General features: G+C 35.8%; 1 protein-coding gene across 1 annotated transcript; it reads right to left on the bottom strand.

Annotated features, from left to right (window-relative positions):
- Positions 1–8,848: 8,848 nt before the first annotated feature.
- On the bottom strand, positions 8,849–11,618 carry LOC149154879 (3-hydroxy-3-methylglutaryl coenzyme A reductase 1-like). Its single transcript, XM_089438576.1, has 4 exons — positions 10,549–11,618; positions 10,164–10,345; positions 9,641–9,987; positions 8,849–9,471 (listed from the first exon to the last, which is right to left on the bottom strand). Exons 1-4 carry the CDS (start codon positions 11,502–11,504, stop codon positions 9,232–9,234), a joined length of 1,725 nt encoding a protein of 574 aa, XP_089294702.1. The 5' UTR covers positions 11,505–11,618; the 3' UTR covers positions 8,849–9,231.
- Between the last annotated feature and the right edge of the window lie 8,515 nt (positions 11,619–20,133).

Raw genomic sequence — 20,133 nt, 5'->3', positions numbered from 1 at the left:
AGCAAAGTATGTTGTCCCATAGGCTAAATCCATCCTATTTAAGTATTTTGATTTCGCAATTGTTAATGTAGGCATAAATTGATTACCCATTGTAATCATATAGAGTCCCTTAATGTGCAACGATAGAAGAATCTTTGGGTTCCAATCAAATTAATTGAAGGGAGTGAGGATCAGTGTGAGAAAAACCATTATTTATGTGTTACTTTTATCTTGTTAAATATGCAATAAACTATCAATATTTTTCACAAGCTCAGTTATGTTTTGGCACCATCCTAGATTTTGAGCACAATCACAATATCTAAGTCTGCAAAATACTTGACTAGCTACTTGCAAAACAAGAAAGAAGAGAGAATAAAGCTACTAGAAATTGACTATTAAACGAAGGAGACAATTCAAATTAATCATAAAATTTGATGATATATTATTACTGAACATTAATACAATATATAGATTCTCTACGAGGAAGGATCAATTCAAATTAGATTGGAGTTCCATGTGTGTGCACTTAGTGTAATTCAAAAGTACTTACCCTAGTTAGCAAGCCAAAATTAGACAAAGAGACCCAAAATTAGAAAAAATATTGTAAAATGGAATGAGCTATAAGTAGGTGGAGTAAGAAATCAATGATAACTAACTAATAACTCTCACATGCATAAAACTATTAGTTAAACTTCATTAAACTCGAAATATGACTAAAATTCAACTAACAAGGGGAGGAGAGAGAAAAATGATGGCTAACTACTACAAACTCGGGAGTGTAACATACCCATCCTCTTAATGCACAATTAAGAACGCAAGGTATCTAAACCCAACATCTTAGGTCACCTTAAGGAAGTGGGGTTGTCAAATTTGTGCTTTCTTCAACCACCTTGAGACACATTTCTAAAACCACAATTGCCTTTTTCTGATTAAGATGTTTTTAATGATATAAATTTCATCCAAATCTAAGCTCTTGATCCATAGTTATGTAGTTATGGCCACTAGAAGATTGTCCCTTTATACCACATCCACATCTGTATTTTCCATTTGGTATACACATGGTAGTTCTTTTAGCTCCTTGTCCCCACTGTATGACACCATGCCATGTTGACTCACCATGTTAGCATGCTATGTTGACCTACCACATGAACATGCCACATCAACCTACCACATCAACCTACCACACTAGAATGTTGTTTTGAATTGTATCAACTTCCATCAGTATCAAGAGGGAAACTCGAAATTTGGTGTCCTAACCTCCTAATACCTTATAGTTGATATCTCGAAGGCTAATGGTAGATGCCCTGATAATTGATTAATTATTTTTTAACTGAAAGAGAATAATATTCATCTTCTAATTTTGCAACCCACCAAGTCACCTAGCCACTGGACAAAGAAAAAACCTTACTCGCGACCACCTACCTAACCCCATAGATGGGTGTTAATCAACGGAAAAAGTCTTTGTTAATCGACAAACGTATCAGGATCTATCGATATCAAGAGTTTGTGATGGGGGATGCTCAAGGTACTATCCAACACTTGACACTTGACACTTAATACCCCAACAACCGTCACCCTAATAAGTCGATACACTAATACTTTTTAGGTCGATACTAAGGGGTTCTGATACTCTGAAAATCAATAAGATGAGACCTAATAGTTGATATGCAATAATGAACCATCAACTGATGGATTGAAGTTTGTTAATTGGAAAAGATATCAGGATATGTTAGTATAGGGGGTTTACATTAGAGGTAGGGAAAATTTTAGGGGTTAATATTCACAAGTGGGCTAATTTTCCACGTTTTTTCCAAAAAAATGATTTGTAAATTTACATTTTTTTCTAAAATGATTCGCCCAAATTTTATAGTACACCATTATTTTATCTTAAAAATCGTTAAAATATTATATCAACTAATATAAAATCATTGGAAATCTAAATATTTCTTATAAAAATATCACCAATTCTTTTACAATTTTCATATTAAGATCTAATAGGATTCGCCAAGGTTTCTAAAGTTTAAGATAAAATTTCATCCTTAAAATTTCCCCTGGTTAGAGGATTATTTGATGTATCCCTCACACCTAGCTCTCGATATCTCAATAGCTCGATACTCTCACCCTTAATAATGGGCCATCAACTGTTGGGCAAAATCCCTATTAACAATTAGAATTGTTAGGATCTGTCAATATCAAAGGTTTACAACTAGGGGATTATTTGTTGTATTTGTAACACTCAACTCCCAATATCCCAACGACGTGACACATTTTCCTAATTTGATAATGACCAACAACTGTCAAGAATAATTTCCATTAAATGATATATGTTCAAAATCTATCATATTCGTGAGTTCATAATAGAAATTGCTCAAAGAATTTCTAACTCTTGACACCCCAAACATTGATGGCTTAATATCTTGTCCTCCAAACCTAAGCTCCTTCCTAGCTAAGCTCTCAGCCACAAAACCCTATTGGAAAATATGACTAAGTGTTGGGGCTAAAATATACAATCCTCAAATTTACAAAAATTCCACTAAGCAGTCCCCAAAACTTTAAGGATCATCCTTGAATTTCTAAAACTCTCACTAGGATCACATGCCAATTTTAGAGGATTAAAACTAACTCTAACATGGAAAAAAAATTCCCAAAAACTTCTAAAGGCTCAAAATTATTCTCTAACCTACAAAGACATTTTAGTGAATGTCTTCAACAAGACATCTTCAAAAATAAATACATAAAATGGCTAATGGAAAAATGTTCTTAATTTCACGCAACTCGGAGGAGATTACTCTTATTCCTTTGGGCTATAACCACCAATATCACATTGACAACTCCAACTCTTAAAAATAGAGGGGCTAACATTCTAGATTATCTCTATAGGAATACAAGTTTCTCCTCATTGATGATCTGATAAGTCTTCTCAATCAAGAAAAGATGCATCACAATTGTTCTAGTCCACGATTGGCCTAGTAAGGCTAGTCACACTAATAGAAAACAACTTGAATAAACACTTTGATTCTTCTCCACAACACAATATATGTAGCATACCCATCACAAGAAAACATATTTTAAGGAAATACTTCCACATGCAACAGTCATTCATAACAGAAATAAAAACTAATAACCAAGCACAATTGTACATTGATTAAACTCATCATCACATAATATTTAGTGATCCAGTATAACAACCTTCACGGAGAAATTGGAAAAAAAAAATCATTAGAAAAAAAATAGTGCACTTACCTTATTTACAATATTTTGGTGAAAACTGAAGAAGGGAGAGCCCTACTCCACCCAACCATAGACACAACTACCTTAAAGTTTTTCTAATGCATTGAGGGAAATATTCACTAAGGGTTCAACTAAATTCAAACCAAGGTAGAGTACATGACGATCACTCTCCTCCATATATAGGAAATCAATATTCAACCTTTCAATTATTTAGTTTGGGCCTATTAGCATTCATAGTATGACCACTATGGGCATACATAGAATAGAGGAAGACCTTCATTTATCTCATAGCCCCTTGGTCCTTCCTTTTCCTAGTGCTTTACGTGCTAATTACGTCGTAAGGCGTTTCCCTCTCAGACCAACTCCCCTCCCATGCCACTTGTTCCCTCGTTCAACGTTGATTTAGTGTTAGACAATTAAAATAGTCTACGCCATCGGATTAAAACAGTTATGATTCAGTTACAAAAACTAATCGAATAATCAAACCCACTACCCCTAGGATAAGAAATGCTCTACTAAAACAGAGCCCTTCAAAAGCTCTCGCTCGATCGCTACCCCTGGGATAAGTAATGCTCTGCTAAAATAGAGCCCTTCAAAGCTCTCGCTCGGTCGCAACCCAGCGTCGACTCCCTGCACACCATTTATGCGCCCATCAGCCACGCCTTTCAAATTTCAAAGAAGAACTCAACAAATACATGGCACCTCTGATAAATAAATTCTCTTCGATGGGCCCCCAGAGGTCTCGACGAAGTAAGCTTTGAAATTTGTATTCATACTTCTTCTAATCTTTCTATTAATATAATGTTGCAGAGGGCACAGAATGGATTATTGTGGAGGTGCCATTTTTAGTCAATTCAAACACCAATTTAAGAAGTTGAGACCATTGCAAGATTTATTAATCATCAGTGTATTGTAAAATCATTTCTAATTAAAATTGTACAACTGTGTGACAGTCCTTAGAGAATTTTTATACCAATCTTCTTCCCAATTTGATTATGAGAAATTGATCATGGAGAAGTCCAGACTTTGACTAAAATTATTTAACAGAGGTAGGATTTTGATGTTTTAACCATCCACGTATTTGAATGACTATTCAACTTCACATTTGAAATTTTGTTTAACATCGTGGATTAAGTCATATTTCGTTGTAAGGAATGGACTTGGGAATAGTGAGAGCACATTGATGGAAGTACAAAGTGCCATTCAAGGATCCATTAGCCACTGCAAGCATTTTAGTTACATTGATGGTAAGTAGTGTTGTACCAACCCTGCTCTGTGCAGATAGGTATTCCTTTCATTGTTTTGCAATGGGGCTTGCTGAAATTGATAAGTATTCCTCTTATTTTTATGTCTGTTGATGCCGATGGCATTCTTCTTATGTTTTCAGTGTTCATAGTGATCCCTATATATCCTGATCCCAATAGGCATCACTCTTTGTTTTATTGAAACAACCCTTACAGATCCTCCTAGGTACTTTTCATTTATTTTCTAATTAATTGTGGTAAAGTTCAGGGCTCAGGACTGAAACCCCTTACTTAGAGCTTATTAGGCCTCCTATCTCTCACCTGTATTCTTCAAACTCCTAAGCATTATCCTTATCATTTTCACATCAGTGCCTATGGGTCCTGATAGACATTCTTTTTTATGTTTTTACAATAGTGACCACTGATACTGATATGCTTCCATATATACCCTTGTGATCATATATTTTATTCGTGTAATTATTTATGGTATTATGTTGGTTGGGGAGATAACAGTTAGTGATGTAAGCGAGTTGGGGTTGGGGGGATGATATTTTGTCTGAAGAAATCTTTGATTTGGAATAGAATTGTCTATTTGATAGTGCCTTGTGTGTATCCGACATATTTATAAAAGAAATAGGTGCATTTTGCTTTGTGTAGATGTTGTAGTGTTTTACTGCAACCATCTCCTGGTCCAAGTTATCTTGATAGGTAGTTTTGTTATTGCTTTTGCAGAAACTCCTCCTTTCTGTTATTTGTAGGCAGCTTGTGTGAGCCTTCCATGTGACGTTAAAAATGTGGATTTCATATAAGTGTGGAGTTACTTTTGGCTTCCTAGCTTCCTAAGTACAAATTAAAAAGATCTACAATACCACAAATTAGGGGACAACATTGAAGATGCATAAATTATGCCTTAGTTTTATAGTTTCCATTGTTTAACCTACACTGGTTTTGTTCTAAGGTGGCCTTCTATAAAACAAAATTAAAGCTACTCGCAATGTCACAAATTTGAACCTCCTAAATCAGACATTATTAGCCTTGGACTAAGCATTGCTCAATATCTCCATTCTCCGATTGCTAATACCTCAAACAGTCCAAATTTTGAATGCTCTGATGGATCCTAAGTGGGAACTTATGGAGGATGACTACCTACAAAACTTTTTCATGTTATATTAGGGGGCGATGCCATAGATCTTCGAACGAAACCAAATAATCAGAAGTAGATTATGAATGTGCTAGGTTTTGACATATCTTAGATGTGTGTGTGTCGAAAGGTTTCCTATTATTGTATATATCTTGATCTTTTGTAACCAGTATGCCCTAAATATATGTTTCAATGTGGTTAAAGCAAACCGTTCCCAGTTCACTGGGGTGAAGCTTTGTTGGTGAGAATATAAGCTGAAAATCTTATTTGGGCACAATTTCTTCACTTCAAAAGCAGTATACTAGACCAAGGTCTATCACAAAGAGGCCAACATTATTTGCAGGATCCTCACTGTGTTCATGCTCTTAGGCAGACGGTCATGGGATGTAGCTTTTATGCTTGAGATCAATCAACTTTTTGTTGAATTTGATGTCGGTTGCTTTTGACTGTCACTAGATCAGTTTAATGGAGATCAATCAACTTTTTGTTGAATTTGATGTTGATTGCTTTTGATTATGTGTATCAACTTCATTTAGAGGAATGAAAACCATTATGTTTTACCAGCATGAAAATTATTTATACAAGTATACATTTCCATATGTCATTGCCGTAAATAACCTCCTAAATCGGACATTATTAGCCTTGGATTAAGAGTTGCTCAATATCTCCATTCTCCAATTGCAGATACCTCAAACAATCTAAATTTCGAATGTTCTGATGAATCCTGAATGGACAATTATGGAGGATGACTACCTGCAAAAAGAATTCATGTTATATTAGTGGGTGTTGCCACAGATCTTCAAAGGAAACCCGATAATTAGAAGAAGAGTATGAATGTGCCAGTTTTTGACAGATCTTTGATGTATGTGTGTTGAAAGGTTGCCCATTATTGTATATATCTTGATATTTTTATAACCAGTAAGCCCTAAATATATGTTTCAATGTGTTAAAGCAAACTGGGGTGAAGCTTTGTTGGTGACAGTATAACCTGAAAATCTCATTTGGGCACAGTTTCTTCACTTCAAAGTTAGTATACTAGCCCAAGATCTATCCCAAAGAGGCCGACATTATTTGCAAGATCCTCACCATGTTCATGCTCTTAAGTAGATGGTCATGAAATGTAAATTTTATACATGAGATCAATCACCTTTCTGTTTAATTTGATGTGAGTTGCTTTTAACTGTCATTGGATCAATTTAATGGATCCATTTAATGGTGATAAATAAAATCCAACTTAAATTCAGCACACTTAGATCCACTCAAAACTATAAAAAGAGAAATATAATACACTGATATGCCAACGATCCATTTAATATTCATACCAGACTTAATTTCACGGTTATTAAATTCAGCGTTCTTCTCTGACTCCATTAAATACTCATCCCGACTTAATTTCACGGCAATTAAATTCAGCTTTCTTCTCTTACTTCATTGGTCCAAGGAGGATAAGAACACGTCGTCAAATTTATTAACAAACCAAAAAATTTATATTCATCTTCGGTTCAATGTTGAGATGGAACCTGCACTTCAACTTCACCTTAATGTAACTTACTTTTAGTCGTTACTTTTTGAAATTTAATTTTGAAATTTTTTTAAATTATTTTTAATATTATATTTAATTTTTAAATTATATTTGTAATAGAATGTCTATTAAGTGTTAAAGCCATAGATTTAATTTCCAACTAAAATCACTATAATAGTAATTTAGACATATAAAATTATAGTATTTCCAAACTTACAAAAATAAATAAATAAATAAATATGATAAAACAAATCTTTACTATATTTTAAATAAATAAATAAATAAAAACTAGTTTTATAAAAACAAAAAATCAATTACACTACATCATCATCATCATCACTATCATCATTATCATTACATCATCATCATCACCACTGAGAAAACATATTTGCAATAGAATGTCTATTAAGTTGTAAAGTTATAGATTCAATTCCCAATCTAAATCACCATAATATATTAAACATCATAAAATATAATTTTTCCAAACTTACAAAAAAAAAGTATAATAAAGCAAATCCTTACAAAAATAAATTTTTAATACTCTCACTAGCATCATAGGCCAATTTAAGAGGATTCAATCTAACTCTTATAAGGAAGAAACTTTTTTGATAATCTTTCTAAAACTCTCACTAGGATTGCAAGCCAATTTTAGAGGATTGAAACTAACTGTAACAAGGAAGAAAAGTTTTTGAAATACTCTTGAAGGCTCATAAGTATTATCCAACCTATGAAGGCATCCCAGTGATTGTCTTTAACAAGGCACATCACAAAGAAAGACATAAAATGGCCAATGGCTAAAAGTTCTAAATTTCACCCAACTAGGGGAGAATATTACTCTCATTCCTTTGGGTTATGACCACCAACATCACACTAACAACTACAAATCTTATAAATAGATCGGCCAACATTCTAGCTTATCTCTATAGGAAACCAAGTCTCACCTCATTAATCATCCTAGAAGTCTTCTCAATCAAACAAGGATGAAACCAAACTGTTCCATTCCATAATTGGAATAGTAAGGCTAGTCACACTAATAGAAAACAAGAAGAACCCTATGCTTGAGTAAACACTTTGATTCTTTTTGTATTCAAGCTTCTTTGATTCTTTTCCCCAACACAATATATGTAGCATAACCATCATAGGAAAACATAATTTAGGGGAACACTTCTACATGCAACACTCATTCATAGAAAAAGTAAAAAGTAAGAACCAAGCACAATTGTGCATTGATTCAACTCATCATCACATCATACTCAATGATCAAGTATAACAACCTTCATGAAGCAATAAACAAAAATATTATTGCATTAATAAAAAGATAATACACTTATCTAAGTGAGAATAATTTGTTGAAAACTAAAGAAGGGAGAGCCATTGAGCCATTCTCCATCCAACCGCAACTACCCTATAGTAAGGAGAATGAATTAGCCACTCCTAAGGCATTAGATATGCCTTAAGGGAAAGACTCACTTAGATTTGGAGTTACCTTTAGTGCGACTTTTTGGAAGCTTTTACGGTAGGTTTTTCCGATCTAATTTCTCTAAAATCCAGCAAGAATTTATTGAAATCACAAGCTTGATGGGTAATCATGTGCAATCGAAGTGCCTTAGAGGTTTTCCAGGGTGTTGAATCCATACATACAGTAAAAAAACTAGTTTAAATAACACAAATCAAAATTTCACCTGAAATTTTTCCACTCATTCCCGCACCAGAAAATCCAAAAAATCGCACTAAAAACAACTCCCTTAAATTTCAATTAAATTAAAACCAAAGTAGAGTACACAAAAGCCATGAGTAAATTATTGCTCAACCTATCAAATAAATAATGAATTTGGGCCTATTAACATTTAGAGTATGGCCACTATGTGCCTTCCTTTTATTAGTGCTTTGCATGCTAATTTAAGACCAAATATCGAGAAAATCTTCTTGCCCCTAGCTTAATTTCCATGGTTGCATGAAATTTTCACGCCAAGCTATGAAAAGGGAGAGACCGAATCTTTGCATATACATGATGAATCTTTGCACCCGGAAATGAAATGAATGATGAACGAACAGTGGTGACTAATTTGTTGGGTTGGCTTTTGTCTATATCATGAGTATGATGATGTCACTGATCAGATGGTGGCCGTTGTTTTGGTTTCTTTGTTTGAACTTCTATTGTACTTCATATGGCTCTTCACCAGCTGACCTGCAGACATGAGAGACAGCTCTCCCGCCAAAACTGCTCCTCCCACAATTCTCGCCAACCTCTGAGAATTCGCCCCAGGAGATTCCACGTTAGCTCCTTTCACTCCAAGCATATTCAGGCAAGCAGCTTGTGAAGCCAACTGTGTCCCACCTCCTACTGTTCCCACCTGCAACAAAACCAAGCAAAGCAATTGCCAATTCACGTCACATTCTGCTTTATAACTACTCGAATCAAAACCCAAATGGAAATAGACCTCCGTTGATGCTTTTCTTCACTTACATTACCTGACCCAAAGAATGTATTAAAAACACATCAATGAGTGTAACTTTACATACCTCAATACAAGGCATTGTGACCGAAACATGCAGATCCTTGCCACCGTTAGATGCCTCCATCATTGTAATGCAATGAGAGCTCTCAATGTTCTGGGCAGGATCTTGGCCTGTTGCAATAAACACAGCAGAGACGATATTGGATGCATGGGCATTGAAGCCGCCCATGGCACCAGCCAGTGCAGATCCAGTTAAGTTCTTGAGCATGTTCAATTCTAACAAAGCTGGAACGGTGGTTTTCAAGACCTTGCTAACAAATGCCTCAGTGATGACAGCCTCACACACCACTGATTTCCCACGCCCTTCAATCCAGTTTACAGCTGTGGGCTTTTTGTCCGCACAGAAATTACCTGATGACGGGCCAAAAACATTATATTAAACAAAACTCTCAACAACACGATGGAAAAAAAGGCGACCAAAGAATGCACAGTGATTCAAGAGTCCACAGAACTAGTGAAATTAGGATGATCCAAAACACAAATTCCATTCAGAATTGTTAAGATTTGCATGGGCTAGAGAGACTCACCAGAAACACTGATAACATCCATATCAGGAAACTCTTTCTGAAGGAAATCTAAAACATTCTGCACGCCCTTGGACACCATATTCATCCCCATGGCATCTCCAGTGGAACAACAAAACCTCATGTACAGATTCCTTCCTGCAATTGCGCACTTGATTCCTTGCAGCCTGGCAAATCTGCTGGTGCTGTTATTACATACACAAGAACATCACATCACTACTCACAGAATGGTTACTTGCTCGTATACAACAATCTGAGTCTCTTAAATGATTGATAGATTGATAATAGCATATCACAACATAGCATTAAGGGATTTTGGAGCCATAAAACTATTAGAGTGTGTACGCATGTGATCGAAGAGAACAAAAAATAATTTGTATCACCATACCTGTTGAAGATGAGAGACAAGCTTTTGTAGTTATTGGGATGTTCCAAGTAAAAATTGAGTTGTGCAGCTCTCCTAGCAGTGGGGAATCGAACGACAGGAGCCCTGGTCATGCCATCTCTAAGAAGAACGCTTGTAGCACCCCCAGACATATGAATGGCCTTACAACCTCTGTTGGTGCTGGCCACCAGGCAGCCCTCGGTGGTGGCCATGGGAACCATGATTTCAAAGCCATCGAGCAGAAGAGGCCCTGCAACACCCACAGGAATCTGCACATATCCAACAGGCAATTCACAGCATTGCCCGAGGATGGATCCATAATCAAATCCATCCAAGGGCAACCCATCCAGACATCTGCCAGTTGTCATCTCCAAAGCTCTTCTTCTCACCAAAGCAGCTCTCCTGCAGTCTCCCCCAAGAGCCGATTCCAGGGAATAAGAAGCCACTTTGCCACAGCTCACAGCAGCTGCAATATCTTCATCCTCATTATCTCCCAGCGATGATGTTAATATCGCTGCATCCCCTTTTGGCTGTTGCGGCACTTGAGGACGAGAGGGCTGATCAGGCTTAATAACAGCAACTCCCAGTTCTTCACTAGGAGGAGCGCTCATGAACTCCTCCTCCTTCCCATTCCTTACCTGATCAAAGTCATGATCCCAGGAATTTGGCCCCTCACCGCCACTGGTCTTGGAGGTGGTGATAAAACTCTGGACATAATCAATGCCAAAGAATCCGATCAAGTATATGAAGGAGGCAAGCTGAGCGACGATGGCCACCATCTCCCCAAGGCTTATCACATGAAGAAGAGCCCTCGATGTTGTCGTTTTCTCCCTCCATCTCTTCATGAGAAAATAGGAGGCAGTGAAAAACAAGACAAAGAACACCTTGTTCATCATTCCCACTGGCAGTGGCAAAAGCATCAGATGGCTTTGGGTTTGAATTGCTATAATTGTTACCATTCATGGACTTGTTTGCAGGCCCAACTCCAACAAATTTAGCAGTAGCAGCATCAATGCAGCAATCCTTTTCACCTTCATTTTCATTTCTCTTTTCTCCTCCCATCTTTGCTTTCGTCAAAACCGTAGCATCCATTGGATGGAGTGAGAATTAGGGAGGAAACTGCAAGAGCTTCTTCTGGGTGGAACAAAGTAACCTGAGCAAATGATACACTTTGTATGGAGATGAATAGAAATGGGGAGCGAGGTGTATAATATTTATGGGCCCATAATATCCGATTTCTTGTTTTTTCCATTCCAACTTCCAACTCCAAGTCCGCGGCCAGTTGGAATTTCAAATCGTGAGAGCCGTCGAGTTTGACTGTTTTTGCACATTCATCCCCCGTTTTCACAAATATAAAGAAGAATACTAACGGTTGCGAGCCATTTGTAGCCCGATTTCAAATATAGGTAAATCGCTTCTTGACGGACCCGTCAAATTTTACTCAGCACATGCGCTCGATAGATTTCACTCCATGAATTTGGGGGCCATTACGAATTAAATACGGAAAACTGTCATTCCACCCCCTACGGTACGGCGCTTATTATAGGACCGAGCCCGGTCAAGCATGACATTTTGGAGCAGCGAGTCATATATGTCCGGCGGCCTTGTCCATCTCGCATGCGGGCTTGGAGGAGCAAAGATAATAACTGAGCATTATAGTCACACGATACCACAACGGAACGCTATCGAGGCTGTTGTACAAGTAAGTCCCGTACTCTGAAAATATTTATAGTAATTTAGCTGTGGAAGAATTATAATAGTGGCTATTTGTATGCAAGACACATTATGAGAAGAGTGAGGTAAAGGGGGGAAATGTAGTGGGAAGACCCTCCAACTACCCCTAATCACCGCCCCTACCCCCAATCATGAATCTATTCTCGCATCTGCATACTAAGTTAACTATGTATTTGCGATGAATAAGGATGATGTTGTTGATCAACCCATCATGAATTTTTTCTCAAATATGGATACTATGTTAACTATGTAGTTGTGAAGAAGGATGTTGTCATTGATCAATCCACCATGAATATGTTCTCCAATATGTCTAATACCAACATATGAGAATCCTTTTGTTGTTGGTTGGGCTTTTACTTGCTAATAGTAGCAATGGGAGCTCGTGGAATACCAAAAAATCGAAAACTAATTTCCTATGACTTGGTATTTATACATCGAAGATAAATATAATGGGCAAAACCATGGATGCCCATATACCTAGAGCTGGAAAGCAACCATTAACTTGGCCGAGTCAAGTTCACTCAAACAACCCAAACAATCCCCCCCCCTAAACTTGACTTCGAGAGATTGACTTGGTCTCATTCATCAACCATCTCATCTGAGTTTTCACATTCCCCGCCTCAAGCTAGAATACCAGTACACCTACCACCCTAGTACCTCTCTAAGTGGTCCATTCCACAACTTGATGACTCCATGTGCCACTGCACTGCATGTATGCTTGAACAAGATCTTGCGTGCTCCAATGCAACATGCTTTGTTGAACATCAGGTTTACAACTTCCTAGGAATATGTTTTGGACCAAAACCCTTAGGTTGTTCACTCATTACACATTGGCTCCTTCATTAACCTTCGACACTATTGACTTTGTCTCCATTCTTTTCATCCATATGACCACTCTCTTGGCTTCCATATCTAGCTCGATCCATACCGATCCATACCTGCCTTTTCACTACTCTTGAAGTTGTTGCACATTTGCCTCCGTGCTCCATTTTGCTTGACAATGATTCATTGTGCCCGTGTTTCTAGCTATACTTCCCCAATTTTATTTATTTATTTATTTTATCTACTTCTCTATATGCTCCACTCCTCTGCCACCACCTCATCCTCATGTTAAGTGACCTTCTGAAAACACATTGTCCATAGTTGCTTTAGGTACTTTGTATCGTGCTGAGTCAGGATTATTCGCAGTCTTGACCTCCATGGTCGTGACAAGAGTTTTTTTTTTCTTGCCACAAATCCTAGAGTCTCCACATCTCGGCCTTCCAGTCCACTATTTTATCGAGATCTTGGCCTCCTCTTCTTGCTCTTCCCCAACCCCTTTTCTTCTAGGCTGGTATTTTCCTCAATATTAGGAAAACCTTGTTCTTCGTCACTACGCATATGATCATCCATTGGAGCATCAACCTCAAACTCATCCATGTCGATGTTTTCCTCTACAACTTATGTCTTTGAAATCACCTTCATTTCATAAAGCTACAAGAAACACGAACTTTTCCATTGCCTAGAACCATCAAGCCCATAAGTAATTTCAATTAGGAGTCAGCCATTATAGTGTGGCCGACAAGTGAATAGGTGGTTGGCAGAGGTTTTCGTTACAAGTGGTCAACAGGAGGAAGTGGCCCAATCTAAAACTAATTAGCGGTTTCTATTCCTGGAAGGTTGGAAGCCCCCAACACTTCCAAATTTCTATTCTAAAACAGTGTCAATTTCTGGGGCCGTAGGCATATGAGCATAGAGTGTGTGATTTGTAATAGGATTTGTATCCTGAAAGGTTTGAAGGAATGGCCATTTTGGGAAATTTCTTTGTGTTAGGACCATTTCCTAGAAAATCAGAGTTAGATTTGCATCAAGTGGAGTGGTATCAGAGCAGACCCTATGTCTACTTCAGGAATAGGAGGAATAATGCCACCTAGAGTTAATCGAGGCATTGGACAAGGCATAAGAGGGGAAAAACAAAGGCTAGTTGCTAATAGAGAAGTATTGTAGGTGATGCAACGATTGGAGGTAAGAATGGCTTCCATGGAGACTAGTTTGCAGAGAGAACTAGAAGCAGGACATGCAAGTTTAGAAGAGGAAGAATCTTCAAAAGAAGAAGTAGAAAAAGAATCAGTAGAAGCTAAGGTATTGAAAGCAGTTTTGGGATTTCTTATGAAACCAAAACCAGATTTATCTTCTTATACAAGAAGCATGAATCCAAAGGAGCTTATTGATTCGATTGTTGAAATGGATAAAATCTTTGAATACAAATAAATATATGAGGAGAAGAAGTTAAGTTTGTTGTAACTAAGTTAAAGGATCATGCAACTCTCTGGTAGGATCGTGTACAAGCATAAATAAGGCGAAAGAAAAAGAAGTTCATATTAAAATCTGGGACAAGATGGTGCCAAAACGAAGAGGTAAATTTTTGCCAAAGGATTATCATCTTACCTTGATTAGGAGTATGTAAAACCTTAGTTAGAGAGCTATGACAGTGAAAGAGTATACAAAAGAATTCTACTAGGTGAACATCAGGGCGAGATATGTAGATGAGTATATAGAGAAGACAACAAGATATATAAATGGTATTATATTGGACATACAGGATGAAATTAGTGTACTATCATCTAAGACAGTAGAAGAGGAATATCAGTTGGCTTTGAAGGTTGAAGAAAAACTTGGAAGGAAGCAAGCTGGCAGAGGTAAGAGTGTTGCTAGAGGAAGAGGACATCAAACAAATAGAGGGAGATCTACTGCACCAATAGATGGAGCTAGCATCTCAAGTCCATAACGACAGGGAGAGGGAGAATCCAAAGGTCGAAGATCCTTTTCCAGAGGAAGAGCAAGAGAGAGAAGAGATGTTTGTTGCTACAGGTGTGGCAAGTCTAGACACGTGGCATATAATTGTCTACAGAACAAAGACACAAGCCAAAGGAATGTTTTTGCTACTCACCAGGAGGAAGAAAAATCAGACGTGCATGAAGTCGATAATGTGCCAGAGACATGAAAGACCTTGATGATGAAAAGGGTGTTGATTAAGTGAGAGAAAGAATTTGTTGAGCAAGTTCAAAGGAGAGCCTTATTCTGAACTATTTTCAAAGTTCAAGGGAAGTGTTGTAAAATGGTGATTGATGGTGGAAACACTAACAACTTGGTTCCTACAGAGGTTGTATAAAAATTGAAGTTGAAGAGAAAAAGTATCCAACACCCTATAGGGTGTATTGGCTACATAAAGGGCATCAAATTTTGGTGAATGAGTAGTGTGAGATAGAGATTCAGATTGGTAGTTACAAGGATAATATTTTGTGTGATGTGATGCCCATGGATATGTGTCATATTTTGTTGGGTATGCCATGGAAGTTTGACAAAGGTGTTGTACATGATGGTAAGAAGAATACTTATAAGTTTCAGAAGGATGGCATCAATCATACCTTGCTTCCACTACAAGAAGAAGGGACTTCTGAATCTAGTGATCCTAAATCTTTGTTGATGAGTAGGAAAGAGCTTTTACAGTAGCTAAAGACAAAGGAGGCAAAATTTTCTATTATTTGAAAACCTAAAGTAGTTCTTACTTCCACTACTATTTCTTATTTTCCTTTAGAGGTTCAAGAATTGTTGGAGGAAAACCATGACATTGTTGTGGATGATTTACCAAGTGAACTACCACCTATAAGGAGTATCAGTCATCATATCGATCTAATACCAAGAGCAAGTTTTCCCAACAAAGTGTCCTTTCACGTGACACGTAAGGAAAATTAGGAAGCCAAGAAAAAAGTGCAGGAGTTGTTAGATAAAGGCCTGATTCGAGAAAGTCTTAGTCCATGGGCAGTGCATACAATGTCGATTCCAAAGAAGGATGGTAGATGGAACATGTGTATAGAATCTAGAGCTTTGAATAAGATCACAATCAAGTATTGTTTTCCATTGCCAAGCATTGATTATTTTCTAGATTGTTAAGTGGTGCCAATTGGTTTTCAAATATTGATTTGAAAAGTGGATACCATCATATTAGAATCAGAGAGGGAGATGAGTGGAAAACTACCTTTAAAAATAATGAAGGATTGTATGAATGAATGGTTATGCCATTTGGATTATCCAATGCACCCATTACATTCATGAGGCTAATGAATGAAGTACTAAAATAATTCATAGGGAAGTTTGTAATTGTTTACCTAGATGACATCTTAGTTTATGGTTAGTCAAAGGAGGAACATCTATGAAATTTAAGGTATGTGTTGGAGAAATTACAACAAGAAAAGTTACTTATAAATTTGAAGAAATGTTCCTTTTTAAAGCTAGAACTTGTACATTTAGGATTTGTCATTTCCAAAGAAGGATTGAAGATGGATCCAGGAAAGGTAAAGGCTATTGTTGAATGACCCTCTCCTAGAAATATTTTTGAAGTTAGAAGTTTTCATGGTTTGGAGAGTTTTTACAAGAAACTCATTAGGAACTTCAGCAAAATGAACGCATCGATTATGGAGACAATTGAGAAGAATCAACAACCATTTCGGTAGATTGTTGAAGCTGATATGGGGTTCCAGATGTTAAAGGCGAAGATTACAGAGTAACCAAGCCTTGCAGTTCCATATTTTAATAAGCCTTTCCAAGTGAAAAGTGATGCTACCAATGATGCAATTGGAGTAGTACTCAGCCAGTAGGACAAACCCATTGCTTATTACAATGAGAAACTAAATGAGGCCAGAAGGAAGTATATAACCTATGACAAGGAATTCTATGCAGTTGTTCAAGACCTTAAGAAATGGAGGCATTATTTATTATCTAGGGAGTTTATTTTATGTATTGATAATCATGCCCTCCAATATATTATGCAATAGTATAAACTGAACCAAAAACACATTGAACACATTAAGTGGATTGGTAACTCGTCACACATCAAATTGGTTTATGAGATCTCTTTTCTTTCTGGGACATGGGGTCGGCCTCATCTTAGCAATTTGGAGGTGTACATACTCTGTCCTACTTTGGATTTGAACTTATAACTCTAAAGAAATCACATCTTATCAGAATTTAGGTTTTTGTGATCCATATCTTGAGTGCTAAGAAATTTTTCGGAGAAGATCATATTAGAATTCATTTTTCGACACGTTTCAAACCATCTAGTGTGGTTCATCATCAAGACAAGATGGAAAATTAGAACATGGCATCAAATTAAATAGGGATAACGATATATATATATATATATATATATATATATAGATATATATATATATATATATATATATATATATATATAAAATCTAATGATTAGTTTTAACTAGATATCATTATTTATTAATAAAGAATATTTTAAGATAATGAATGTCAGATCTAAGACTTTTGTGATCCATAATGTAGATATTTCGGATTAATCACATCGTTAGGATTTGGTCGACATTTCAAACCAACTAATGTGGTTCATCCTCATTAGTTGGTTCGAAATGTCGACCAAATCCTTACGATGTGATTAATCCGAAAGACTATATCTACATAATGAATGTCAGAGTATACTTGTTAATCCGAATTAAGAATTTGACGATGAACCACACTAAATGGTTAAAAACGCGACAAAAAGTTTCTCATGTGATTTTCACTAAAAGATACATCAACAACTTGAATTTAATCGAAAAAAAATTATAAATTATAAATTGATAATTAAATAAAAATATCTAAAATTAAATAAATTAATATTTTTGGTCATACTTAAATAATAAAACTAATACATTAAGGTCAAAATTGAATAAACAAGTTGAAATAAATAAGTAAATATTTAGATTTGAATAAATAAATAAATATTTTATTTATTTAAGTATATACTAAATAAGTTTAGACTAAATAAATAAATATTTAGTTGTGGGTAAATAGATTTATGACTAAATAAATAAATATTTTGCTTATTTATTCAAGATTTGAATAAAACAAAATATGTTTAAACTAAATAAATAAATATTAAAATTTAACTAAACACATAAATAAATAAATAAATATTGGTTTTGATTAAATAAATAAATAAATATTTTATTTAGTTTTGATTAAATATTTTATTTAATTTTAGGCTATGAAAAGGTTTAAAGAATTGATAAAATTTAACTAGAACAAATATACTAAAGAAATAAGAAATATTATAAGAAAATAAATCAAGATTACACGAAAAGACAAACAAAAGAGAAACATAGAAGATTCTACAGGAAAAGAGGTCTTAAGAATAAGAAGTTGAGAAAAGGAATACTAGGATTAACTAAATGGGGATTAAAAGAAGGTAAAAGAAAATTAAAAACTAAAAAATATAAAAATAAAATAAAACATATAAAATAATTAAGAAATGATGAAAACAAAAATTAATTAATAAATTAAATTAGAAAAATAAAAATATATAGAAATAAAAATCAATAAATAAATAAGTAAATATATAAATACTTAAAGATAAAACATAAACTTCAAGAGGAAAGGGCAGGGACCCAACAACTACTAATTTTCCAGTCATCATCTCTATTTAGATTGTTTGGCCTCCTTTCAATCTCTATGACCTACCTAAACTTTCGGTGATGAAAACGATTAATCTTAGCAATGACCTGAACCTCTTCAATGTAGATTTGATGTTTCGTCTTTTTTGCATGTTTTGCAAAATCTAAGGAGTGGGTTCTCCCATGTTTGATGTTAGTTGCGTGCTCTTGAATTCTTTGATTAATTGAGCGGTCAATTTTAGCAATGTAGGGGTACCCACAAGAACATGGGATTACATAAATACCTTTCACATTCTTTGGGTCCACTAGGTCCTTTACATATCTTAAGGAGCTTCAAATGGTGTTTAGGGGCCTAAAGGTTGAGGGAACCTTATATTTCCTTAGGATCCTAGCAATCTTGTTTGTGGTCCCTCAAATAAAAGGAAGATGAACCCCTGAAATCCGATCCTTGGGCTCTTTTTTAATCATAGGACCTTTGTTAGCTTTAAGCAAATCTTTAAGACATTGGTTTCTACCATATCCATTTTTATTGAAAACACTAAGGAGATGAGTCTTCTCACCGGAGATGAGTCTTCTCACTAGAGAAGTGATTTTCGTCAGAAATCCTAAGTGCACAAGTAGCTAAGGTATTGAGAACACCCAACTTTTGAGTAGGGAAATGATAGGACCTAACATGAAGATACTACTCAGTATGAGTTTTCTTCCAAAAAACTTTGTGGGAGAAAGAACAATCAAACTTCTTTCAAATAAGAATGTCAAGGAAAGGAAAGTTGCCATCAAGTTCACACTCCATAGTAAACATTATGAAGCTTCACTTATTGTTAAGATGATGGAAAAAGAGATCCAACTTTTCTCGACCATGAGACTAGATAACGCAAGTGTCATCCACAAATCTCTTCCAAAGCTTTGGTTTGAATTGAGCAGAGTTCAAAGCCTTGGATTTAAAGTCCTCCATAAACAAATTGCCTATAATAGGGGGAGGGGGGAACCCATGGCAACACCACATGTTTGTTCATAGAATTCTCCTTCAAAGATGAAGAAAGTAGAAGTGATACAATCTCAGCCAAATTAGTTGTATTAGGATCTTTGATGTGACTGTTGACTTCAATGGCCTCATTAATAGGGATATTAGTTTAAAGGGAGACTACTTTGAAACTTACGAGAATATCTCTTGGATCAAAATTAATACCCTTTAACTCATTGACAAACGATGAAGAGACTTTAACAAAGGACTCTGTAAGTATTGTTGTAACATATTTGGTTTTGATAAGTTAGTTTTTTTTTACAAAAAGAGGGCATAAACAAATAGAATAAAAGAATGAAAATGCAATAAAAAATGATGAAAAGAAACCCCATGAAAGGAAAAAACAATTGTACAAGTGAGAAAATTTAAATGCCACTAGAAAAGGATAAT

Source organism: Pinus tabuliformis, chromosome 9 (genome assembly GCF_031772625.1).
Source record: "Pinus tabuliformis cultivar Carrire ecotype Pingquan chromosome 9, CPIR1, whole genome shotgun sequence".
Lineage (NCBI taxonomy): Eukaryota > Viridiplantae > Streptophyta > Pinopsida > Pinales > Pinaceae > Pinus > Pinus tabuliformis.
Note: the sequence above shows the minus strand (reverse complement) of the source record. Positions and strands in the feature narration are given on the sequence as shown.